Below are 25,844 nucleotides of genomic sequence, written 5' to 3'. Positions count from 1 at the left end.
AAAACATGCTGATCAAATTAAAAAGTGAATAGGTCAAAAATGAAGAAATATGTATTAATTGTATGTTTTCCCTTCAAGAAGACGACCGAATCTCCCTCCTCCGGCCTTGACAAAATAGTCCCATACTCGGTTTCTTTTACTCACCAACTTCCATTTCAACGTCTTTGACCTTTCAAACTCTCTCTTGGAATTTCTCCACCTAATTCTACGTTCATACGAGTTAAATTCTTTCTCATCCAATATTATATATATTCTTTTAGTTTTCTACTTGTGGCTGGCTCTTCTCGAATTTTGAGATTCTTGTCAAAAAAAGGAGATTATTAATTTAATGTTTAATTTTCTACATATGGACGGGCAATCGCCGTTGAATATTTAGCATGTTTTACTTCATTCATTCATATGATGTACATATATACTGCAAATCCTTTTTTATTTTTTTTACTCATTAATTAACAGCACGACTAAACATGGTTAGGCATAAACATAAACAGCCTATGACTGTGGGAAGTGTGCGACTTTTGACAATTAAATCAAAACGACATAAATGTTCTTTGCTGTCGACGCGTTTTGCTCCTGATTGACAACTGTAATTTCTCATTAAAATAAACTATCTTTTTCTTCTTTTTATTTATTTATTAAATTAAATATAATGGAAGTATTTTTCATATATGAAAAATGTATATATCATCTTCAAATTAAATTTTAAAATTTGATCTAAATTTCACACGCAACGTTTAAATCTGACAACTATAAATATATATATATATATATATATATTTATTTATTTCTTTATCTAGGAGGCATATAAATACATGAAAACAAGGACATAGCCAGAAATATGAAGTTGATACTTTTTTTTAAAAAAAAAAATTTGTGCACACAGTGAAGTTTCGACAACGGTTTTTGGAATTAAGAAGTTTTGGTTTTTTCAATTAGGAGAGGTCTGGCTGAAAACTATAATGTCATGCTCCTCGCATTACTAACTATTTGAAGAAAACATTTCATTAAACAGTAAGGAAAACTTTGATCTGGAGAATAAGCGGCTTTCAGCAGAAATGAAAAGAAAAAGTCAAAGTATCCAATTCATGTCATTGAAAAATATATGGTTATAATCAAATTGGACTGAAAACTCGGCTTCATTTTTACAAGCCCATATTTACTTTGCTGGGCTTCAGTCCATATTTAGCTCGATCTGCTGTATAATATATATATATATATATATATATATATATATATATATATATATATATATATATCCTAAATTTGAAAAATAATTTGTGTATATATACGTTTATTCAGTCTTTGCAGTATATTATTCGAAGAATCTAGGTCTTTATCCAAATAAAACTTGACTAAATTTTTTGCTGTATTTTCAACCTCAATTTCTATCGTATTTTTAACTTCAAAAAAGGAAAAAAAATATATAATTATATTGTATTTTTAATGCGTTTGGAGTAAAGTACAAAAAGATAAACAAAATCAATCATTATAAGAAAATCGTTTAACCTACTTTCGCCTATAACCAAATAAAGGAGAACATGAAAAGAAATATATAAAACACAATGCGATTCTTTGTGAGAAAAGCGACAAAAAAGTCCAACTTTTCGCCACATTTGTTGATCCTGGACGAAATCGAACTTCATAGACCAAACCGAAAAAGTTTCCTTCTTCCTATGTTTCTTGTTTAATTCAATTTTTTTTTTTTGTGTATGGGTCTGCTTTGTTTTTTGATTGTGCGTTTAGTTCTTATTTATACGTCTGAAGTATATTGAAAATGCAAACTGGGAGTTCAGGTGAGCTTCGATCGCCTGTGGGAGCAGCGGATACGAGAGGGAAACACAGGGTTTCTGCTGAGTTGAAGAGACTTGAGCAAGAAACTCGATTCTTGGAGGTTGTTTTTTCTTCTATTGTTTTCTTGACTTGGCCCTTTATCTGTTTTTGTTATCACATATTTTTTTCATGTTGTCTTGTGTCTGGGATGCTGTAATTTCACTGCACATGTTATTTTACTGGTGAAAGATGATTCTTTCTTTCTTTCCTTTTTTTTTCTAATTCTGTTTCATTTCAGTGACAAAAGAAATTGAAGTTTTAGAGAATTAAGCTTTTTACCTTGTGCTTTCTTAATATTGTTCAATGATCCGCTGTAGTAGTTGGAACCATATTTATTTTCATTTTTCGCAATCAGTACTAAAAAAATTGAGAATTTTTTTGGGCTTAGTATGGTTAAGTCGACCTTATGAAGTATGTAGACTTCACGTATAAGGTGAAGTATAAACTTTCTTTTACAAAGTGAGAAAATGGAATTCGACTCAATAGGTTCATACAACTTGTGTTATTTAGTATAATTTACCATTACTCAGCTTCAAACATTCAAACCCTCCTTATAAATTTACAATCAAGGGGCAGATGCAGACATCCATCGTTTTTCACTTGACCGTTCATTGGTTGGATACATGTGTTCTGTTACTGGCATGTTTCTCGGAAATGGTGTAGAACATTTTTTTGGAAAAAAAACATGCCTATTGATGTGAATGTGATCAATGCAAAATAATGCTTCTTATGAGCACTTAAATTTTACTAGAACTAGTAAGTACAACATAATTCTTCAGCCAAAAGCGCATACTGTATAGTAAACTGAATCTGCAGTTAGATTGAGTTATATTACATTGTTGAACATCTTGGTTCACTAGTGTGATTGTTGAAGCTATGCCTGAAGAAACTTGAGAATTTGTGTATTACCCACCTCAAACATGGCAATAGAAATACAACTAAAATATGGAACATTGGTGACAAGCCCGTAGCTTGATCCAATGTGTTTTTGAATTATCTTGACCAACTAGCCCACATTGTAAATATGTTGAAAGAAAATTTAGGTATATTGTTGTTAATCAATTAGTTAAGAATTAAACTTTGCTAATTTCGCCAAATACATAATGATTCTCAATAGCAACATAATATCTTGTTCCACATATGAATGCTGAAGGAACATATTGGACTTACGAGATCGACAACGAACAATTTTAGCGACATGGTTTAATCATTTTGTTGAGTGATGACAAATGCGAACTAGTTGTTCGTGGAGCCCATCATGTATGTTGTCGCTTGCATGGGCCCCTCTCGTGGGTTCGGAGAGTGATAGAATTGTATCAAGGGCAATCCTGAGGATACTATAAGTCTGGAAAATCCAGCTATATACTTGTGAAAGTTTTAGAATGTGAAAGAACACGATGAGTACATCGCATGTCCAGTGGGTGAAAATTGTAATACTCTATCCCAAATTAGAATGTTGAGGCTGTATTAATAAGGATATAAGGTTGTATAATGTATTATTCGGGCAAGTTGAATTAGTTATTTTTTCAATGTGGGAATGCATGCGAATTAATTTCTTGTGTAACTCCATATGCACAATCTCGCTTGTACATATCCTCACCTAGTGGACCCAGGACCTGACACAAGATGAGCTTATGCATGTGTTTGGATGCTTGATTATCTTTTATGATGCTTGCCAAGGAATTAAAAAAATATCTACTTGTTTGTCTTTAAAAAGATATCTATCTGAGTATTCTTTGTAATCCCTATACACATTTTAAAGAATAATTGGTGAAAGTGTGCTCATAACTGTCAGCTAATTTAAAAAGAATGAACTTTGATTTATTTCACTTTTATATAGATCACAATCTTCACATATAGATTTCTTAATGGTAATTTGATTTTCGCGTGTGCATATATTTACTTGTACGTCCATACTGTAGAATAATTAGCATTTAGAATGCAATTATAGTGCTTTGGTTCGTATACTTCTAAATTTGTTGGTTTTAAATTGTAAAATTCAAACCTGATTGCTGTAATATGTTATTTTTGGCGAATCTGTACTTTTAAATTTTCCAATCGAGGATGAATTTTCTATCATTTTATTGTCACGACATTGCACAAGTCAAATTGATTTACCGTAAACTGCAAGTACTTACAAAAGTCGAAGTGTTACATTGTAAACTGCAAGTACTTGTGATTCTTTTTTCCCAACGGCTTTTCTGCTTCACTTTCCTGAATGTTCGGAATCCTACACATGATAGTCGTTAGCCTTCTATATATAAGAGAATATGTAATAGTGAATAGTGATCCATCTCCACCTTTCTATTTTGAGCACTTTGGATCACCAAATCTTCCAGCCTGTGGTGTCTGTGTTAATTGTAATTCCACGGAAGAAATATGCCGCATTATAATCCAACCGTTGGCAATAAGATAATTTTCAGTGTGATTATCACATTACTAAATACCAAATGGATTTTTTCTACCATAAATAATTTCTTATGCAAGACAACGTGCACAGGAAGAATTGGAACAGCTCGAGAAAATGGAGAAAGCATCAGCTGCTTGTAAGGAGTAAGTGAGAAGATCTTTAAAAGACGTGCTACTTTTCTGTTTTTAACATGATATAAATGCCTGATAGTACTTTTATTATTAACAGGATGCTGAGTAATATCGAGAGAAGACCAGACCCTCTTCTTCCTGTGTAAGAACTCTAACTTGTGTCCTTGTTCACGAGTACCATCAGTATGGTCAGTGGTGACTAGCTAAGCCAGAAACCTAACGTGCTAAATTTACATTCCCGTTAGTTGCGGAGTCGGCTATCCAAACAACGATTTGGGAAAAATGTACAAATATATAGGAAAAATTAGAAGGGAGGAGCAACGGCCTTGCTGGCCTCCCTCTCTCCATAATTGAACATGGTACTGATAACGAATTTTTCATCCAATCTGACTTGATCCCATGACCCGTATCATGCATAACCAATAGCTGTACTATTCGACCATTTAGTCGGTCATATGATATTTTCCGTGTCTTTTCAGAACGAATGGTCCGATAAATCCAATCTGGGATCGATGGTTTGAAGGGCCCCAAGATTCTTCTGGATGCAGGTGCCGGATACTATGATGGCTGCATCTGATTTCTGGGATTATTATTCTTCCATAGGTGTTTTCGTGAAAACCTCTCTTACAGCAGGCATCAAAGATAGTTGGACACAACTGTGTTTCATGTTAAACTAGCTAATGTTTGCATTGTCAGAAAATTAAAATTTTTTGTCACCCATGTTACATGTACATCAGATGCTGAATGGTGCGGTGTTGATATAATGATTCCAATTCTCTACCCAATTTTCGGTTTTAAGTATATCTTGTGAATGATTGAGAGCTTCTATCACAATTTCTGCAGTTCTTGTTTTTTTTTTGCCCTGCTCTTTCCTGGCATTAACTTTCTTGGTATTTCTTTTTTGCTCTTTGTATAATGATACAAGCATCTACAGTGTATTAACTAGCTACACATATAACAGAGTGTTGAGCTATTTTTTTTCTATGTTGGGATGAACTGAGAAATTTCATAGAACAAATTTATATTTTCAGAAAAAGTAGACATAAAATCACCCGCCGAAATTTATCCTTCGAACTAAGCTTTTCTTCTGAAAAAGCCAACTTCAAATTAATCGGAAACTGCTCGTGGCTGTTCAGAAAAATAAAGTATGCTCGTGGAACCAAACATGTCACCGGCAGACAGGTAAAACAATGTCCAAAACGACACTTTCATTGAAAAACACGAATATAATGTACTAGTAGAATCTAAGAATCCAATTATGGCAGACTCGTCAAATTACAAATGTTCCCAATATTTTCGACATATGGTTTCAGATTTTCAGCTAGTTGCTTTCCCGGTTACTTTCTGCGCTATCCATCCCAAGCCATCATATAAACCTTCACCGGTAAGAGCACAGCTAGCTTGAATATGCCAATCATGGTTCTTGATACTGTGAAGGGAGAGTGCATCGGTTATTTCAGCAGGTGTCATGCAATCCTTGATATCCTGCTTGTTTGCAAATATGAGAACAACAGCATTTTGTAGATCTTCGTGTGGAAGGAGACTAAATAATTCGTCCTTCACGATAGAAATCCTGGCTCTGTCTGTGCTGTCTATTACCACGATGACAGCATGAGTCCCACGATAGTATGTTGCCCACGATGTCCTGAGTCGTTCTTGCCCACCAAGATCCCATACCTGATTACAGAAAAGCAGAAATATCACTCAAAAGTTCTATGAATAGTCAGAATGCATAGTTTGAAGAATCCACGTAATCCATATCTGCGATTTCGAGAAACAATTTAGTCGTAGTCAGGTATGTGCTGAAAACAAACCGTTGACAAGAATTTTTAAATAAATTCCGCAGTCAAACGGCTTTAGATCTAAATGACCTGGTGATGAAACCAACTGGTATTTGGAGCCAACTGCAAGTCCATAATAAGGATCTCCAATAACTTGAATTATTTTTTTAAGAACAAGTGTTTCTATTTTTAAACTCGTCTATATATCAACACACTACGTGCCAAAGAAGCAATGCACATTACTCAAAGCATTTACACAACATCGTGAGGTGCTCCATAAGGTAACTACACGTTCTCTTCCGCCATTCCTCATTTAAGAAGCCAAAGTTCGATAACACACAATCACGTGTTCATTAAATTTAACAAGACAAAACTGGACTCACATCCGTTAATACATGGTCACCACATACTGATCCATTTTCAAAAGTATGATGAATCTCAAAACATAGTATTTGAGATGTGGAGACTGGAGAGTAAAAGCAAACAGAAAGACCAGGCAAAACCACTTCATATTCCCTTCCATCGCACAGTTACCGACCCCACACACACAAAACCTATTCAGTGAGTGGGGAAAAAATTATGAAAACCATTTTCATACCAATCATCTCCAAAGTTCCCTAAAGCCATTATAAATTAAGCACGGCATTAACTTTTGTGAACTCAACGAAGTAAAATTATGTCTAGGGTTTTACCCGGATAAATATACTCAACTCACTTCCCTCCTTTTATTTTCTTATCTTTTGAAGCAAGATTCCCGTTCTTTAAGCAGTTCCTCAGAATCTAAATTTATGTCTGGGACAAATGTAATCAATCTTGAAAGCCAAAATCTCCAATTTAAACAAACTTCCACAGAACATGTAAAAACAAGTTTCTTGAAGAGAATAAAGACGAGCAGAATACATTCATCCAAGAATATAGCAGAGTAAAGTCGTCACTTGGATTTATGGCATGCCACTAACAGCTGGTATAACTAATATAAACTGAATGTTGTATAAACAGAGACTTCAACTGTATATCAATTCAATTGCAATATAGTATAATTACAGTTTCTCTATCTCTATTCTACTACTCTATTATCCATTATTTCTATTCCTCCTGTATTGTGATTCTCATTCTTCATATGGACATAACTTCTTGTTTTTCCTTTGATCTGTATGTACGATTCTACAACCTCTAACACTTCTTTACCAAGAGAATTAACCTTTTCACGAAAGTGTTGCTAGAAAAAGATGAGTTCTAACTGTACGTAACATATCCCACATGAACGAGAGGTGGACTCAGCTTCCAAACAGGGAACTCCCAATTGAAAAAAGTTAGATTTTATGTTTAGTTTTCCAAAAAAAAAAATTCCTTCCCAAAATACAACGCCCCACTAGCTAAATCCTTGATATCGCTGCACACGAATCATCAACGATTTTTTCAAGATCAAGAAATGCAAAAACAATACTGATTCCCCAGTTGGTTTTCCATCATATTCATCTCACGAAGCACTATAATTTTTCAACATTTCGACAAAATCACAAACTTTGCGATTTGATCAAACCAATAAATAATCTCAAATTTATAGTCAAGAAATCCAATAGATAGAAATGAAAGTGAGATACCTCGAAACGGATATTCTTGTACACAACCTCCTCAACGTTGCTTCCAACAGTAGGGTGGGTGGTGACCACCTCCCCCAAATGAAGCTTGTAGAGCGTCGTCGTTTTGCCAGCGTTGTCCAAACCCACCACCACAATCTTATACTCCTTTGCCGGAAACATCATGAACCAGAATTTGGACATGAGTGCCCCCATAGATCCCCTGTACGTACCAAATTTAACAGTGTTAAGATCTCGAAGATTACGACGCTCAAGAACAAATTCTTGATATGGGTTATTAATATAGATCGTGCGAAGACAGAAAAATGGGACCTTTTTTCTAGAAACGATTAAGATTTTGATTTGACGAATGGTTTATGCGATTGCGAACCTGCGAAGGAAGAAGCCGCTGCTGTTTTTTCCTTTCCTTTATTAGATGCTTCATTTGGGTTTTCTATTTCTTTCATGCTTTTTTATTAAACTAGAAAGCGAATGATTTTTCGCACGAAACCATTTTATTTGTGATCAAATAAATATCTAATTTAATTAATTATTGTTTATTAATATATAATTATCGTGTAAGACTATTAATTATCATCCACAACAATCATCAAAGTAAATTTAATAATGCAGTGTATGAGACTAAAATAAATTGTTGTGAATATATAATTTTCTCGATATTTATATGATATCGATTAATTTTTATCAAAATATTTAATCAGTTTCTATGAAAAATTATTTTGAATATTTTCTATTTGAATTCGATTCAATTCATTGATATTTAATATTTCAAGGATCTGGTTATTCTATTAATAGATAATATCAATTCACTATTGATATCTAATGTTTTTTAATTATATTTTCATGCATTCTATATAGGTTCATATTCTTGAAATACATCATTTATTGTCATGCAAAAGAGGAATTTATCAAGAGTAAATTTTTTTGTTTTATCTAATATTGGTCAAACATTCTTTTTTAAATATGACCACCCTTTGTAATTTACCTGATTTTTTTTTATTACTTATATATATTTAGCCTAATACTACTTTATTTTGAATAATATTTTTTATTGTGTTTTAAGTAAAGAATTAAACCTAGTTAATGAATTTTATTTAAATTATTTCTCAACTTAATATTCTAAAAAAATACACATTAAATAAAAATTTGCAGATTTGAATTTGAATATGATCGTATTTTAGTAAGTACACACATTCATTTACGACAATCGTTAATGAATGTGGTATCATCCAATTGTAAAATCATACATTTTCCTTGCTTCAAATCAAATTGTCATCTAAATGACGTGAATGAAAAGAACGAACGTAACTATCGAAAGCAAACCACGCAGCTTCTACATGTGAAATATTTTAAATAAGAAAAAGCATATAATATGTCGATATTCACATATTTAATTCATTAGCTATCCAGTTAAAATCAAATATTTTGTAGAAAGTATATGAATTTGAGAAAGTAATCACCATATACCATAACTAATTTATCTAGTATATGCAGTCACTTGCTGGGGCGGAGCTATGTGTGCTTTACGCCTGGGTGGTCCAATTTTTTTTGAAAAAATTTATAGATAAATTTTGTATAATTTTAAAATAATATGATATTAGTCCGGGTATATCAATTTAAAATATTTAAAAATTCTAGAGTTTAGAATTTTAACCTGAACGGATCCATATTTCTGGCTCCGTCCTTGACCACTTGTGGTTTGCGTAGGAGGTTTTCTGCTTTTTCATCACTTTGCTTCTTTCTCCATTTCTACTATGTTTATTTATTATTATTTTTAAAAAAAAATTCTGCTATGTCCAGCTCAAGAATCTCTTACTATTTATGAATATGATTATAACAGTAAAACAATTCAATTCTATGTATAGACTATAGAATATCAAACTACAAAGATAAAAGATAGATCGATCAAAAATAATAAAGAAAATGAGCATGATCTATAATACATTGGTAGTTGCATGTACTCCACAACGGACCACATCCAGCACTGATGCTTCTTCTCCGGCAGAAAGGATCTTCTGATCAATCCAGAGATCGATTTCTTTGGGAAGATAAGAGACTTTGCTGCTCTCCCACCTTCAACTAAGGTAGTCGCTGGGCTAACTAAAAAATCATCCTCTAACGAGGATATCACTGTATATTTAGATACCCTCAAAGCAAAGGTGAAGAATAGGGCTATAAGATGTATTATGGACTATTTATGGATTAGAAGAAAATATTGGAATGTACGAGACCGTAGGGTCTCCTAGGGCACAATGGTCGCCTTTTTCCGCTCTGATTCACCTCCTGGGTGGCTCGAGAGATATTCCTCCGATATCTTGTTGCTCAGCCGTTTCCAATTGATGATATTGGCTACATAACCGAAAATTTATGTAAAATCTGCGAATTTTAAAATCGGTGTATTATTTTTGTACTCGAAATTTGTACTATGTTATCAAAATTTTTTTAAACTGTCAAGATTATCTAAAGTGGTATATGATAATTAAATATTTGTGTACAAACTATCCAAGGAATTCAAATTTTAAGTGATAAATAGACCTACATTTTCGATTTTGCTATATAAATATACATAGGTCAATATTATATAAGATTCAAGAATTAAGATAGGAAGATATTGAATATATACATACATGTACATGCATGTGTATTTCGAAATTTATGGGTGTACTTTTGAAATTAGTAAATTAAAATAGAATATAAAGATTTAAGATAAATGGAGATTAGATAAGTTGTGTAATCTCATATTTTCAAAATTATCACAAGGACATAAAAGTAAAAACACAATTGAGATTTTTAATTAATGAAATTAATTAAATTTCAAACAAAAACAAGGATGTGTATTGTATACAAGGTCAAATTAAACAGGAGAACACGAAATAACATTAGCCTCATTTTTAAAAATTTGATGTCCATATTGCGGTTGTTATATTTTGTAATAATTTATTGAAATAATCTTACTATCATATTTAATTAAATTTTTATTGAATATGTTAAAATTAAAGAAACGCAATATATCGAATTGGTTGTTTTGTAATGTATTGTAAGGGTTCTTCTTGATTACACTGCATCGCATTAAAGGTTCAGCATCTAATTGCGGTAAATGAGAAGAAATCTTTCGTAACATTTTGGTTTAAAGATAATATTGTTGATGAACCATCGTAAAAATATATTTCAAAAATAAACTTTTTTTGCCTTGTCTTTTTGATACAATAAAACCATGATCAATTGTTTAAACCACCAGCAACAATAACTGCGGATGCTCTAGAATACCGTTCAAGAAGAAGTAGGATTCTAGCAGCTTTCTTCTGAAGATGACCATCCTCGTAAATCCTCCGGCCAGTAAGGCACATAAGAGGTGATTTAGCAATCGACCCGTAAAACTCCACCATCTCCCTCGACACAAAAATTTTCTCCAAAAGGGCCAAAGCCTCTCCTTTTAGTGACTCTGATCCCCAGCTCAAAACTTCTATTACCGGTCCTATCGCGCCGTTTTCGTGAAGAACTTTGGCCCCTCTCTGTGGAGACTCTTCTTGAACTAATGTTGACAGTGTCTGAATTGCTTCATAAGCTGTAGCATGGACTTTATCTTGCACCAATCTAACAAGATCAGACAAAGCATTGGTATTTAACAGACAAAACGTAGTCTCCACACTGCAAATGCCTCCATGTGCAGGACAAATTGAAAAACTGGTTCTAGGAATGCACCAGAATCTGTGTTTCTTGGTTTTGTCTGTTAGTTCTGGACTTCTCATAGAGAGATCACCTAATAAAGCTGCAGCTCTGGCTCTGGCTGTCGATGAATCAGCCTTAAGAAGGCCTGTGAGCAGAGGATATGCACCAAGTTCGACTGCTATACGTTGAGACTTAAGGTTTGTGGGATCTGTGAATCTGAAAAGAGCACTCAAAGCATTCTCCTTGGCTTGAATCGTCCCCGAGTTCAAAATGTTGATCATCGCATTAAGCCCGCCGAGTTCAATCAACTTTTCTGTCAGTGAAGTTTCTGATTTCGGAAGGTTGGCTAGTAAACCAGCTGCAGCCATTTGTACATCAGATTTTTCAGAATTTTCAAGAAATCCGACTAAAGCTTCCAATCTTCTTGGCTTGAGGAGATACTCTACAACTCCCTGCGGTTCGTGATGAGAGAATAAAAACAGAAGGTTGATCGCCAGTTCTCGTATTTCTTGGTTCGAGTCATCGAGAAGAGAGAGGACCACAGAAACTCCACTTGAAGATAGAACTGCAGATTTCACAAGTCCTGCTTCTGATTGACAGATCCCTAACAGGGCATGCAATGCAGGCCTTCGAACAGCATCCCATGAATTAAGATTCTGTTGAAAAGCAAGTAATCTGGCTGTCACAGCCTCCAACTCAAGTTGAGTTCCCGTTTCATCAATCAAGAATTTAGTTCCATCGCCATTTGAAGAGAGATTAGCAAGAATTTCAGCACATTTACTGATAATAGCAATGTGAGTGTGGGACGAAAATAACAGATTCAAGATCAGAGAAACTCCGCCGGAAGAAGCAATAAGCCTTTTGTTTTGATGGAAAGTCGACAACTTGACAAGTATTCGCAGAGACAAATCTTTTGACTCAATATTTCCAGATGCCATTTCAAGCAGCGGTGGAATAATCCTCTCCTCACCAAGTACCCTTATTTTCTCTTCATCAAATTCCAGGCTGACAAGCTCTTTCAACATTGATGTCCTTACAGAAGCTGATCCTGAAAAAGGCGTTTAAACGATAAAGATGAGATTCTAAATGCTAAAGACCCTTGTATTTATTAGAGAAAGGAATAATTATGAGGACAAACCTTGGACAACTTTATCTACCAGAGGTCTAAACCAATTCACTTTCGCAGCTCGAATAACATTCTCATCTGCATCACAAAGCTTAACTAAAATTTCTTCCACCGTTTTAGTTATTTCATCAATTGGATGTTTAAGAAGGGAAACAAGAAGATGGATCACGTCGCAGTTATTAGAAAGCATCCTGCAGTATGACATATTCCAGCCTGACCTATCAAGCAAAACCTCGTATAGCAACTCAACTGCAGCTTTTGATATTCTTGAATCCAAGCTTAAGCACAGAACTAGTTTCTCAATTCCCTGATTCTCAATGAATATAACCTATAAGATAAAAGGCAGAAAATTAATCAAGAAAATAATAGTTTTCAAGGGCTTTGTTCAATGTGTAAAGTTCAAACCTTGTTTATAGCATGACCTTCTACAATGTCCTTCAATGTTACTAATAATTCCTTCTTTACCTCTCCATCAACCGTGCTACCAAGCATAGCAACAGCGATATCGGTTAATCCTGAAATAGAAATCCAATCTTTATTGATATGATTCTCTCTAATGAGCTCTCGTATCTGCTCTATCGTTTCTTCAACAGATGAATCATCCTCTGATATAAAAATTTCCTTGCAACGCCTAATCTTGACACAATAGTTGAGTTCCCTCCACTCCTGGATGGAATGCCTGAGTTGGATGTTTGATCTATATGAAAAATCATGGAGAATTTCACCTGTTTCTGGATCTGTTTTTTCCCCACATTCAAACCAAGATTCAAGGGCTGCTCTTTCACAGGTAGTTCCCGTGCAGAGGCTAACGGGATCAACCATCAAATCTCCAGTTATACAACAAAAAAAGGGTTTAAAGGGCTGAATATATTCTTCTCGAGGATCGTACTGGCCAATAACTTTAACTCTTTGGAAATATTGATCTCTCACTTGTTCATAATCTTTGGCAGCATCTGCCCTCGATAGCAATTCAATTACCTGTTCTAAGAACAAAACTTCAGCCATTTCTTTCCGATTTTCAGCTTCCTCCTTTTCCCTTTTGAAGCTTGCTAATTCTCTGCTAATTTCAGTGGGCTCAACAGGAACATCAACAGCACGAGCAATTTCCTTCAACATATAATTTGCAAATTCTTTATCAAGTACATGATCTGAGAGACCTTGGTTTAGCTTATCAATTATTTGAAGTTGAGATTTAGACGCCTCAAATTCTGCTCGTTGCATCTCGTTCTGTAACCTATTCACCTGGTCCGAGATTCCTGATAATACCTCAACATTTGCGAGAGAGAGAGCAGTCAAAGACTTTCCTATCTCTCTGGTAACGTCCTGTACTTCTTTTACAATGTGCCTACACTTCACTAGCAAGTAGAAACGAGCCCGGTTCTTGTACTTTTCCACCAAGTTATTTGCTTTCTTGACATCTGTTTCAAGGCAATCCAAAGCTTGCCTCGTGGCAGGTAAGTCACTAAGCTGCTTCAACTGAAGTTCCTTTAATACGGGATCGATGTCAAAAAGATGTTTCGCTAAAACCTTAAAACTTTCCTTTTCGAAAACCACATCCTTGGCAGCCTGAGCTGTTTTAATGATCTGGTTGGAAACAACTGCTATAATTGTTCCAATAGGTACCAACTCCGCCATCAAGGTTAAAATCACTGCTGCGATTATTCTGTTCAACAAATAGGATCACACTACAGCTTTTTCCAATACAATAGAGGGGATATGCTGTTATTTTCCAAAGGATAAAAAATTATTTCCCCTCTCAACTTTAATCCGAGTTCTTCGCAAAAGTACACATAAAAATTATTCACGAATGGTAGATTAACCGTACCAGGATAATTTATGCTGCTTCAAAGCTGTCAAAACATGGAGTATAAACATGAACAATTCAGACATTCAGTTAAAATTACTCAAGAATGGAAGAGAAGGTTACCCTTTTTCAAGAATCTGAAGAGTACAAAAATATGCAGCTCCAGTGATCAGCAGAAGCCACATTCGTTTACAAATAAAGCAACATTCTTTAGACGTTATTGACTTGCCGGAGTCAACGACAGGCGATCTTTTCTCTTCATTTTCTTGGAAAGAAACGTGATCAACATTAAATAGAATCGTAATGGGATCGAGTTTTCCATGTTTGGTCACGTCAAGGGACCGAAATTTAGTGGAAAATTACCACCGCAGTACTAAATTTAAATTTTTAATATGTTTAAATAAATTCTAGAAATGAAATGTTTATGCTTTTAAATGTTGAATATTCAAACTTTTGATTTTTGGTTCAGAAAATAAATGACAAGAAGTCACCCCATATCAAGTATCAACCTCATATTTCAATTTCGAATTTGCGAGGATATTATTTCAGACTTAAAATAATAATTCAACCAAATATTTTATTTTGGCTTGTTAGCATGCATGGGGAAAATTGTCATAAAAGAATGACGATGCTAAGAAATTTCCATGATTATTTTATTTATCATTGTTGCTGCTGTTGTTTTGTGTGAATATATAGAAACATTTTTTTTATTTTTATTTTATTTTCCTACTAACATAGTGGACTTTGAAATTCTTGAAAGTGCTTCAGTTAATTCAAACTTTAAATTATATATATATATTTCATCTTTAATCGAGTAAAATAATACATGTTGTATCGAGAGAATGGATTTGAAATCTATAATTTTCGATTATATTTTTATTGTTACCAATAAATAATTGACGAAATCTTCGATCCATAATTGACGAAATCTTCTATCCATAAATTATTTATTACATATTTGATACCCAAAATAAAATGAAACATATAAGTTGTGAATTTAAAGTTTGTAATCTCACTTCTCTAACAATACAAAAATATATTTTAATATATTTAAAATCCATAAATTTAAAAGAGTAGGTATTTTGTGAGACAGTCTCACGAATCTTTATCTGTGAGATGGACCAACCCAACTCATATTCACAATAAAAAGTAACATGGGTGACTTAAATAAGAGATATGTCTTACAAAATATGACATGTAAGATCATCTTATACGAGTTTTTGCCAATTTAAAATTCATGGATCTAAATACAACCTAAACTTTTTATTTCACACGGTCGATTCATGAAACAATGACCAATTCAAACGTTCCACTTCTTCTCAAAGACTCAGGATGCATTTAGTATTGGTTATTTAGAAACTAATTGAGGAAAAAGAAAGATTCAAGTGTTGGAAAACACTAAAATTGATATTTATAAAAACAGGAAAAAAATTTAATAAAGCCTAGAAGGGATTTTCTCAATTGTCGTGTTGCATTTTACACTTTCAGATATAGTTAAAATTCATCAGGATTTGCCAAATCCCCGTGAAAAATCAATTGCTTACATTAAACAGCCTTGTGTTTTCAAATGTGAAGATGAAATCTTATGTGAAAAATTAACAAGCTAAGAGTCTCGTAAGCTATTGAATTCTTATTGAAGAAATAAATTCTATATTTTCTTTCCTAAATTTAACATCATAATAATGAAATTAATCATTCAGAAGTGCAACTTAAATGCTTGCAGAAATAGAAGATTTTTATGCTATCTGCAGTACTTCTTGAACCAGACTCCAATATTAAGGAAGCACTCGAAATCGGACTGTGGTCTGCAAGAAAACACGCATCAGACTCCAAACCAGGCCGACTCAACAAAATTCATGGTTAGTCGGAATGGGTAACAAAGGCGAGTTATAGATACAATGTGGTGACTGACCGTTCAATGCCATGCACGTCTTCAGGAAACACAATCACCTTAGTTTCCACTCCTTTGTTCTTCATTAATGCTCGTGCATACTGCGTACAAGAAAAAAAGGAGGAACTGAAATTAGATGCCACCCATACGTATATTGCCTCTCCATCATAGAAACTGAATGTGTCAGTCGGGGAAAATTCTAATAATGGAATTCCAGCCTTTACTGCTTCATTAATATATGGCCCCGGCTAGGGGTGCATCAAATATGAGAGTTAAGTCGAGCTCGTGCTATACTACAGTTACACTCAAGTACAGTCTCGCTACTCAAACAAGCTCTTCGGCATATATTGACTTGCTGTGCTCGAACTCAACAGGAATCTGTGTCAAGTTACTAGAGATCGAGGTCTCGAACTTTTCTGCATTCTAGGCCAAAAGTAGCTCCAGAAGTCGAGGATCCTAAGTGACTCATCTCTTCTGTTCGGCATTCATATCAAAGTAGCTGGAAGCCTGGAGGCTGGAGCCAAGTCGAATTTTAGCTGAATCGCTCATGAGCTACCTACAAACTGCTTGGCTTGCTTGTACCCAGTCTAAACTACAGTCATAATCAGTGAATTCAAGGTCTAATGATAATATCAAATCTTACCTGCAATCCATTAGAAATCGGCACACGAAGGTCCTTAGCACCAAGAAGGAACAGAGTGGGAGTTTTGACCTCTAAAAAAGTACCCAAAAAAAAAAAGTTGGTATCAAGTCGACTTCTTTGCAATAGAATAGCATCAGCAATAGCTAAAAAAATTGGAACTGAGATATGTGAGAAGTCGGAGACTTGCTGTGAAACAAAGCAAGCTGTTCTGGTGAAGCGGATTCCTCAAAGAGAGCTTTCCCCTCACTTCCATCTGCCTCGAAGAAACACCAATCGGGAATATCAGATTTGCCAACCATCAGAACAATGTTGCATAGAGGGTTCCTAGCAGCTGCTGCAACAAATCTGTTTGGCGCCTGAAAGAAATAATGCCAAAATTTGAGCATAAGCTAAACCACAAGATGACTCGGCGATTCGAATGTTCCCTGTTCATCATTTTGGGACATCCTCAAACTTTGCTTCGTTTCCCTAAAATACAGTTTCTTTCAAGAAGTATCCTCAATAGCTTCACTTTAAGTATTTATAAGTTATACTCCCTTATCCATAACATAGTCTATAGCAGTGAGTACATCACTGACATCGGAAATTGATTGCCCACACACCTCAGATTTTGTTAATTGCACAAGAAACTGAAACAATTGTCTTTGCCCACATTCCTGAGAGCCAATGCTTCTCACCAATCCAACGAACTATTTTGTAGTCATAATTGCTTAGTCGGTGAAATCATTTTCTCATTGGAAACTGCACAACTTAAAATAATATTAAATGTCCACAATTGAAGATTGTCTCAGAAGGTAGCTCTATCACTTTCCACCAAACTGAAGAAAGTGATAGAGCATGAGCAAGAGGATCCTAAGAGTCTATCAAAACAACTTGCTCTGCCTACAAATTTTAAGTGACGAGTTTACTCCTAATTTTATGTATACAACTAGTCGAGAGGTTAAAGTTGCAACACCATGACCTTTGAGTAGTACACCTCAAAAGACATGTAAAGGAAACTATGTGGGCTGCACATTCATTATCGCAATAGCATACTAAAATAATGGTTAGACATCTAAAAACACGTAAAAAGAAAAGAGAAATGCTGAGATCACCTATAATTTACAATTAACAAGCTGTAACCCAGTGAACTGAGGAAAGCCAAAGACTTTGAGAAGCTGGACAACGATACAGAGTGAGGACAATTAATTGAGGAACATCAACAATGCTACTGCAAACTTTTCAAGACAAAACAAAATAGTATCTTTCAGCTCGTCGTACAAACTCAAACAGACAGCCCTTCATACATATAAAAATACATTCACACGTAATGGTTATTTCAAAAAATAGATACATCCCAATAATGAAATTCAAATACTGAGAGACAAAATAATAAAGCCTAGGAAAGCAGCCATCTTCAGGACACATCACAACAGGAACCTAAGAAGCCACAAAAGATATGACCCAAGACGTGTGAAAAAGGATAAAATACGCATACTAAATCTTTTCTGTGACTATTGTTCTCTGTAATAAAATTTACTGCCGGTTACTCATTAGCACCAGAAACTCCACATCAAGAAATAATCTACTAATACCATATCAAAGAGGGGAAATATATGTTTTTTCGTGTTTTATGAATGTTTTCATTTCGAGAAACGCCAACAAATATATTCTCATAATTTTATAATTCTCTCTCAAAATGCATTTTGGTAACCTTTTCACACACCCTATGAAGATATCATTTTAATTCAAGTTTTCATTACTCTAAAAGGAAACTATTTTTATATTATATTTAAATCCAAAATATATTATCATCATTATTATTAAATCATAAATTTCCAACCTGCCATTAAAGAATGTTCTAACATGACATGACATAACATTTACACTAAACTTTGTATCCTCCTGGAAATATATATGAAGATACATCATATTCTCAAATTCAACTTTTGATAATTTATTTCAAGAATGCTTTGTATAAATTCTAATTATGTTGTAATAATTTTATCTAATCATATACTGAGTTTTTACTTTAATATATATTTTTTCCATCAAAATGAGGGTGTTATGGATACATATATTTGGGAAGAAAAGTTTATTTGTTTTACAAACAAATTGTTCTAAGAGTTGATAATTAATTATATAGTTGGATAATATCAACTATTGTTGTGGGCTCAACATATGTAACATAGATTTCATGTTTTAATGATTAAAATATGAAATGATTAACTAGAGGAAAATATGTTTCTCGTCCGATTAAATAGTCTCCATTAGATGCTCTATTCACTACAGCATTTTTTGTTTAAATTCTATACAATTTTAAAAAATATCTGATAATTTATTCCCCCAGATTCAACTTTTGATAATAATTCTTACAAAACAATAACATATGGCTACATCCCCGATCCTAGATAATCCATTTGAATATCAACAGGTATATTTATTTAAAATGACCATTCTATGTAAGCATACCTGAACCGAGGAAAGAATGCACTACTGATGTCAAGGGTCAAATTGACAATAAATCTTCAGCGGAATTTCTACCAAGGACAGCATAAGGTCATCTCCAACCCATAAATCTATTTTGGTGTAGTTTACGCACCAAAATAGTGTCGTTTCTGTACCAAATATAACATTCATCTCCAACCCATTTACTTCAAATTTTACATCAAAAAAATATTCTCGAAATATTCTTTTTAATTTACATATATTAATTATTTTATTTCATTTAATATATTTATAATTATGACTAAGATTTATTATTAATAAACTTAAATAATAATATTTGAATTTATAATTTAATTAAACATTTGTATTTATAATTATATGTATTATAAATCATAATTATTAAATTTTAAAATAAATATTATACTTTTATTTAATAATATTTATAATAAATACAAAAAAAAAAGAAACATACCTCTGCGCCAATTTGGCGCAGAGGAGCCAAAATAGCGCAGCCCCCGTTGGAGAAGAAAAGCTGCACCATTTTGGTGTTTTTGCACCAAAATGGTGCAGCGTTGGAGATGGCCTTAAAGAAATCATACAAAGAGCAAACCAGGTATGTGAGTCATATTGCTGATCGCCAATGAAAAATTAGTAAAGTGTGCAACACAAAATAAGATATTTACTAGTAGGTTGCCACACCTGGTTAAGTCGTCTTTCGATTTGAAAGATGGTGCTTTAACTCCATACGAGAAACAAGGCCTAGTGTAGCAATATTTCATACCAAGTTTCCTATCACATGAAAGCCACCCAACAAATACCAAATATTGATGGCCTTCAGTTGATGGTGACCATACAACTTGACCTACACTCAACGTGTTTCCAACTCCTTCAACACTGGTGGCCACCCTACTATATGCGCCCTGAACCATATGACAATCAAACACTTAACTTACAAACAACCACCACTCGCAATTCAAAGAGAACTCAAATACAGAAAATGGCTAGCTCAAACTACCCGCTGGATTTCGCAGAGAAATTGATGCCGTTGGACCTGCTGTCCTCGGTCAATTCAGGCAATGCTCGTTTGTTGTTCTTGGCAACAACACTCGTCATATCTTGATGGCATTCGTCAGAGCCTGGCAACCCTAATCTCAGCTCAGTTGCCTTCAAATTTATATCACTTTGATCTTGACCCATCATTCCACGATTCATTTTCGTCATGCAAATCATGATTTGCTTGAACTAAATTGATTCCTTCGGTTTTGTAGACTAGATTGCTTGAGTTATATGTGGAATGCGTGTGTTTTGTTGTAGTAGAAATTAAGCGTTGGTGTCACTCAGTGATATAGGTGTTGCATTTTGTGATTGAAGTACCTGAAGGTGTCGATTTGACATTTCAAATATTTGTATCCAAACAATATATATCTAATTTTGAACAATAGGGTTAGTTTACTTTAAAATTCTCAAATAATATTAAGTGATATCGCGAACTTGACATAAATGAATTTCAGAACTTCAAAACTATGAATAAATTTGGACAAGGAAGCGTAAGATGTCTCCGTGAGTAGCAGCAGGCTTGCGGCAAAAGATCGTTCGGTTAGGGGACAAGAGAGCAACAATCTCAGCCGACATTTTGGAAGACATTCAAAAAATGAAGAGCCAGAAGAGGAACAGTCAAGATGCGTGTTGCGGGGATGCGAGAGAGATAGGGTCCGTTGGGTTGGAGATGGAGGTGCATCCCATCTGGAAAAGGGTTGATGAGATGCTAGCATTAGGGTAGTACCCTAATGCTAGATCCAAGGGCTCAAAATTGATTTGGACATGTGGGGTCCATAAATTTATGTAGACCCTACATGTCCAAATCAATTTTGAGCCCTTGGATCTAGCATTAGGGTACTACCCTAATGCTAGCATGAAATAATCCCTGGAAAAGAGAGGGTCCACGTGGGAGCATGCTCGCGGGCCCAGATTTATTTTATTTTATATTGATCCAAACCAAGAGCAATAGTTAACATATGAGAAAATAGTAAGAAGACATCATAATCCGGGCTGACTGATTCGTTAATCGATGAAAAACAAAATTACAATTCCTTAAAACTGATTGTAGGATTTTGATTTCATGTAACATCGAATAGGATTCTAGGTATCTATGTCAAATATTCTGCATATCAATACAATTTTATTTCTATTATTATATCAATGATGATATTAAAGATTTGAAGGGCCATAGGGGCAATGCACTTGGCTTTATATTTGAAATATTCTCTGCAATTAACATAACAGGCAATGTTTTCGAGGTGCAGTGAATTATGGCCAATCAAATTGGTATTTAAAAATTGCAGAACGAAAATTGGTTCTTGGAGGAGACGTAATATATATTCTAGTGTCTTTTGTAAGTATACGTGTCTCTTTTTATATGTATTAAGAATGATCACGTGCGATGCACGTAGATGATTAATAATGAATCTAACGAGATTTAAATAAATTTTAAAATCGTTTGAATAACATCTTGTTTATGAGATTTATTAATCTAAATATATAAAAACATAATAAATAAAAATATAACATAACGATAAATCAAATATATTCACTTATTTATATACATTTTTCAATTTGCATGATTATAATATAAAGACAGCTATCTCAATTTAACAAATATTTTTCATCCAAATATCATTCACAATGGAAAATAATAAAATAAAATTAAGAGAATAGTAAATTTTTCTAAAACCAAAATCACAATATATTTAAATGGAGTGCATATAGTGATTGTCAAATAAAATTCTCTTAATTAACTAAATTATCATAATGATGTTAAAATAAACCCCCTAAATTTTTTATTAATTAAGTTAAATATCAATTGTGTTTTTGCTAACTTTTAACTCCTTGCGAATTTTGTTTAACTTTTTCCTTTTTTAGAATAGATATTACACATCAACTCAAATATTTTAAATTATATAGTAGCTCAATCGTCATGATTTGATCGATGTATCCAACAAGGACAATTATTGCACTCTAACAATATCAATAATTACACTAATTGCAATATACGAGAATCGATCGCATGACTTTGACTCTTATATATACCAATTGTAGGATCATGTATTTGCTGCTTTACCAAAAGTTATAACCACGGTAACGATACAATATTAACTAAAATATTTTAAAATTATAAAACAATTCAAACGTCATATTTCGATGTCATACCTTACATAAACAATTATTGCACCTAACAAATATGATATAGTTGTTATTTTACATTCTAGAAATCATTTTCCTAAACCAAATTTATTCTCACTAATCAAATAATTTCATCGAACACAAAGTAATTTTAATTACTAATAATAATTTAAACACAAATATTAATTGTTAGGGTGACCACTCTATGTCCTCACCTATGCTTCATTAAGTTGCAATCATAATAATAATGCACAATGGATTGGTAAACATAACTTAGTTAATTAAATAAGTGAATAATATTAAATAACAATTTTGTTATTTTGAAATGTGAAAAATAGCTTTTATATATATAAATTCATTATATATAATGTTAAATTAATTAATATATAGAAAAGAGAAAAAATTGTTTTTTATATATGTAATATCATCATATACAATTGAAAATTAATTAACAGGTTGAAAAGAACAAACAATATAACAAATAATATATTATATATGATGATTTCGTAATAGAATAATACTAATATAAAAATACTTTGTATTATGTTTAGAAAGCAATTGAAAATTGATAACAAAATATATAATAATAGAAACTTTAATTTTAAAAATATTTTTTTATCTAAAATATTATCATAATATATAATGAATCATAAGTGAATCACTAAATTATTGAGTAACTATTTATTTAATTATTATTTAAATCAATTTATTGAAATTTGTTAAAAATTTAGCATTTCTTATCATCTACATAAAAATAAAAATATCAAGAATTTCATAAATTCATTGATATTTATTAAAAAATCTAATTTAAATACATAAAAAAAATTTAAGTTCCTAAAAAAATATTTTATAGTTATATCTTAAATATTAAACATTTTATTAGAATCTTAAATTTTTTCGTATTTCTTATTATTAGTTATATAAAAAGAGTGGGTCTCATGTGAGACCGTCTCACGGATCATAATCTGTGAGACGGGTCAATCCTTCCCATATTCACAATAAAAAGTAATACTCTTAGCATAAAACGTAATAATTTTTCATGGGTGACCCAAATAAGAGATCCGTCTCACAAAGATGACTTGTGAGACCGTCTCACATAAATTTTTACCATATAAAAATATCAAGAGTTTCACAAATTTATAGATATTAATTAGTAAAAATAACTTAAATTAGTAAAAAAATAATATAACGTGTTTATAATAGTAAGATGGACAAAGCCGTTTCTTACAAGCATTTACGTTTCGATTCATTCGCTGGGCTTTTTTCCGATTCTTGTGATTTTTGCTGTTCCTGTGTTCCTGTATCCAAACATCGTCACCGCTATTATTTCGATTTTTCTCGCGATAGTCGTTTTTCTTTTCTACCTTTACTTGGTGGCTGTTTGGGCGTTAGCTATAGTTGTTTCAGTCGTCGAGGAAGGTTGTTACGGGATGGTGGCAATGGGAAAAGCTTCGGAACTTGCCAAGGGGCAAAGATTAAATGGTTACATGCTGTCTCTTTTCTTCTTTCTGCTTAATCTGATAATTGCTCTGGTTTATCTAAAGATTCCTGGTAACACAATACCCTCAAGTTCAATAGTTTATGTGTTGCTTTTGGAAATATTAGCTACCTTAGTAAGTATTTATCAAATGGTGGCATATACTGTATTGTATTTCCATTGCAAGAAGCAACATGGGGAAGAGGCGGAGATAGACATTGGAGTTAACAAGTATACTTTGCTGCCCACAACGTATCCTGTTAACTGATTTTCTTTCAAGTATTTTGCCTTTGATTGTGACCTCTACTCACTTTTTTACAGTCCAGGTGAGTTTTCCTATGAATCGCTCTTGGTTTTATTTGTGTATGCAAAAAAATGTGTGTTGTAACAGAGGACAAAAAAATCGATGAATAAATTGATGTTTTTATGTTGTTTTTCTTCTATGCACAAATGCTGTCAAAGTAAGGAATGAACTACTCTAGCTGATTTTAAGTAGAAGAAGAAATGATTAATGCCTTCTGTTGAAGGAGTGGGCCTCTGAATATAAGATGCACAATAAATAACAAAAAAACTCCTAAAAAACCCTATTAATTTATTTTGCTAACTTAAATTATCAAGCAAAATTAAATAAATAATTTTTTTGACCTAAAAGTTAGGAAAGAAAGAATAGTGTGTATTAATATCTAAATTCATTTAAGATGGACAATGTATTACAAAAAAAAAACCTTTAAGATAACCTATTAATTTGTTTGTTAACTTAAATTAAATTAAATAAATGAACAAGGACATATAAGGAAATTCACAAATAAAAGTGGTATATTTATATGTATGTTAGAGATGGACAATGAATTACAAAAAAACCTTTAGAATAACCTATTAATTTGTTTGTTAACTTAAATTAAATTAAATAAATGAACAAGGACACATAAGGAAATCACAAATAAAAATTGTATATTTATATGTATGTTAGAGATTAATTAACTTGTGCAAATGAAATTTATTTAGCCGTGTTAGGAAAAAAAGAAGAAGAAAATAAACAAACAATTGACATAGTTGAATCGGAAGTAATTTGTGTGATGGAAGATAGTGACATACAATATACCTATTAAAGATTCCGTCAAGTCTAGGCTGCTCATTGTTTTCGTGTTTTCCAAAAAAAAAATATGAGTTAGTTAGATTCGAATATGACATTATTCATTATAATGTTGCCTTGGCAAATGCTTGAGTTGTCTGGCAATCTGTCGATGCACCTGGCGATATAGATTGTTTGGAATTATTTGAACGACGCTTTTGCAGGAATAATAGTGAAAGAAGATTATTATTTAAAATATATTATATCTTCACTCGGAATATTTCAATTATATATTCAGGTAAGTAATCAATTAGAATAAACAGGGTCTAAATTTTTTTTTTAAAATGCGGAAGGTAATGGAATCAAACTCCTATACATATCAGTATAAAAGTACAAATCTGACAAAATATACAATCATACATACTCAGGTTCCACAACTACTATCAAGTGTTTAAACCCTAGCTCTAGTCCACGTCCGGTATCACCACTCTAATCTCAGTCTGTCTTCACCTCTGTGACCTTGTACCTGTCCCACCTGTTGTCATGCACACATACAAACAAGACAACAGCCGGATAACTCCGGTGAGATATGAATATCCCAGTATAAACAATGTATTAAATGCAATCATATAAAACATATATAAAAGCATAAACAAACATCAAAACATGTATCTAGTCTGACTACATGAATCAACGACTCGTGATCTAATCTTATCTTATCTCAATTCTAGGGATCCCAATCTAATTTAGACTTTGGTATGCTGTATCGAGTGTGTCTGAGATAGACGTCGATCTACATCTG

At 33.0% G+C, this 25,844-nt stretch overlaps 4 protein-coding genes and 2 long non-coding RNA genes across 12 annotated transcripts; 2 read left to right on the top strand and 4 right to left on the bottom strand.

Annotated features, from left to right (window-relative positions):
• The first annotated feature begins 1,527 nt into the window (after window positions 1-1,527).
• Window positions 1,528-5,232, top strand: LOC140829508 (guanine nucleotide-binding protein subunit gamma 2-like). 2 transcript variants are annotated; one of them, XM_073192785.1, is made up of 5 exons: window positions 1,528-1,659; window positions 1,794-1,891; window positions 4,331-4,383; window positions 4,469-4,513; window positions 4,851-5,232. In XM_073192785.1, exons 1-5 carry the CDS (start codon window positions 1,563-1,565, stop codon window positions 4,933-4,935), a joined length of 378 nt encoding a protein of 125 aa, XP_073048886.1. In that variant the 5' UTR covers window positions 1,528-1,562; the 3' UTR covers window positions 4,936-5,232. The 2 variants fall into 2 exon arrangements, with proteins under 2 accessions (XP_073048886.1, XP_073048887.1); XM_073192786.1 differs by having other exon boundaries at window positions 1,529-1,891.
• A 322-nt stretch (window positions 5,233-5,554) lies between these two features.
• LOC140829507 (uncharacterized) lies at window positions 5,555-8,207 on the bottom strand. 3 transcript variants are annotated; one of them, XM_073192782.1, is made up of 3 exons: window positions 8,066-8,207; window positions 7,757-7,955; window positions 5,555-6,048 (listed from the first exon to the last, which is right to left on the bottom strand). In XM_073192782.1, the coding sequence occupies exons 2-3, from the start codon at window positions 7,946-7,948 to the stop codon at window positions 5,689-5,691; spliced, it is 552 nt and encodes a 183-aa protein (XP_073048883.1). In that variant the 5' UTR covers window positions 7,949-7,955; window positions 8,066-8,207; the 3' UTR covers window positions 5,555-5,688. The 3 variants fall into 3 exon arrangements, with proteins under 3 accessions (XP_073048883.1, XP_073048884.1, XP_073048885.1); XM_073192783.1 differs by having other exon boundaries at window positions 7,757-7,957; window positions 8,069-8,207; XM_073192784.1 differs by having other exon boundaries at window positions 8,124-8,197.
• Window positions 8,208-10,964: 2,757 nt separating this feature from the next.
• On the bottom strand, window positions 10,965-14,665 carry LOC140829506 (U-box domain-containing protein 44-like). Of its 4 annotated transcripts, XM_073192781.1 has the most exons (5): window positions 14,476-14,659; window positions 14,374-14,398; window positions 12,954-14,211; window positions 12,561-12,876; window positions 10,965-12,470 (listed from the first exon to the last, which is right to left on the bottom strand). In XM_073192781.1, exons 3-5 carry the CDS (start codon window positions 14,181-14,183, stop codon window positions 10,972-10,974), a joined length of 3,045 nt encoding a protein of 1,014 aa, XP_073048882.1. In that variant the 5' UTR covers window positions 14,184-14,211; window positions 14,374-14,398; window positions 14,476-14,659; the 3' UTR covers window positions 10,965-10,971. The 4 variants fall into 4 exon arrangements, with proteins under 4 accessions (XP_073048882.1, XP_073048879.1, XP_073048881.1 ...); XM_073192778.1 differs by lacking the exon at window positions 14,374-14,398 and having other exon boundaries at window positions 14,476-14,665; XM_073192780.1 differs by having other exon boundaries at window positions 14,374-14,659.
• A 1,324-nt stretch (window positions 14,666-15,989) lies between these two features.
• LOC140830006 (uncharacterized) lies at window positions 15,990-17,412 on the bottom strand. The gene is made up of 3 exons (XR_012117592.1): window positions 16,887-17,412; window positions 16,265-16,344; window positions 15,990-16,157 (listed from the first exon to the last, which is right to left on the bottom strand). It is a non-coding gene; the product is annotated as an uncharacterized lncRNA (long non-coding RNA).
• A 2,492-nt stretch (window positions 17,413-19,904) lies between these two features.
• On the bottom strand, window positions 19,905-21,059 carry LOC140830005 (uncharacterized). Its single transcript, XR_012117591.1, has 3 exons — window positions 20,810-21,059; window positions 20,329-20,687; window positions 19,905-20,233 (listed from the first exon to the last, which is right to left on the bottom strand). It is a non-coding gene; the product is annotated as an uncharacterized lncRNA (long non-coding RNA).
• A 2,641-nt stretch (window positions 21,060-23,700) lies between these two features.
• Window positions 23,701-24,238, top strand: LOC140830360 (uncharacterized). The gene is made up of 2 exons (XM_073193630.1): window positions 23,701-23,767; window positions 23,886-24,238. Exons 1-2 carry the CDS (start codon window positions 23,701-23,703, stop codon window positions 24,236-24,238), a joined length of 420 nt encoding a protein of 139 aa, XP_073049731.1.
• The last annotated feature ends 1,606 nt before the right edge of the window (window positions 24,239-25,844 follow it).

This window comes from Primulina eburnea, chromosome 4 (genome assembly GCF_022965805.1).
Source record: "Primulina eburnea isolate SZY01 chromosome 4, ASM2296580v1, whole genome shotgun sequence".
NCBI lineage: Eukaryota > Viridiplantae > Streptophyta > Magnoliopsida > Lamiales > Gesneriaceae > Primulina > Primulina eburnea.
Note: the sequence above shows the minus strand (reverse complement) of the source record. Positions and strands in the feature narration are given on the sequence as shown.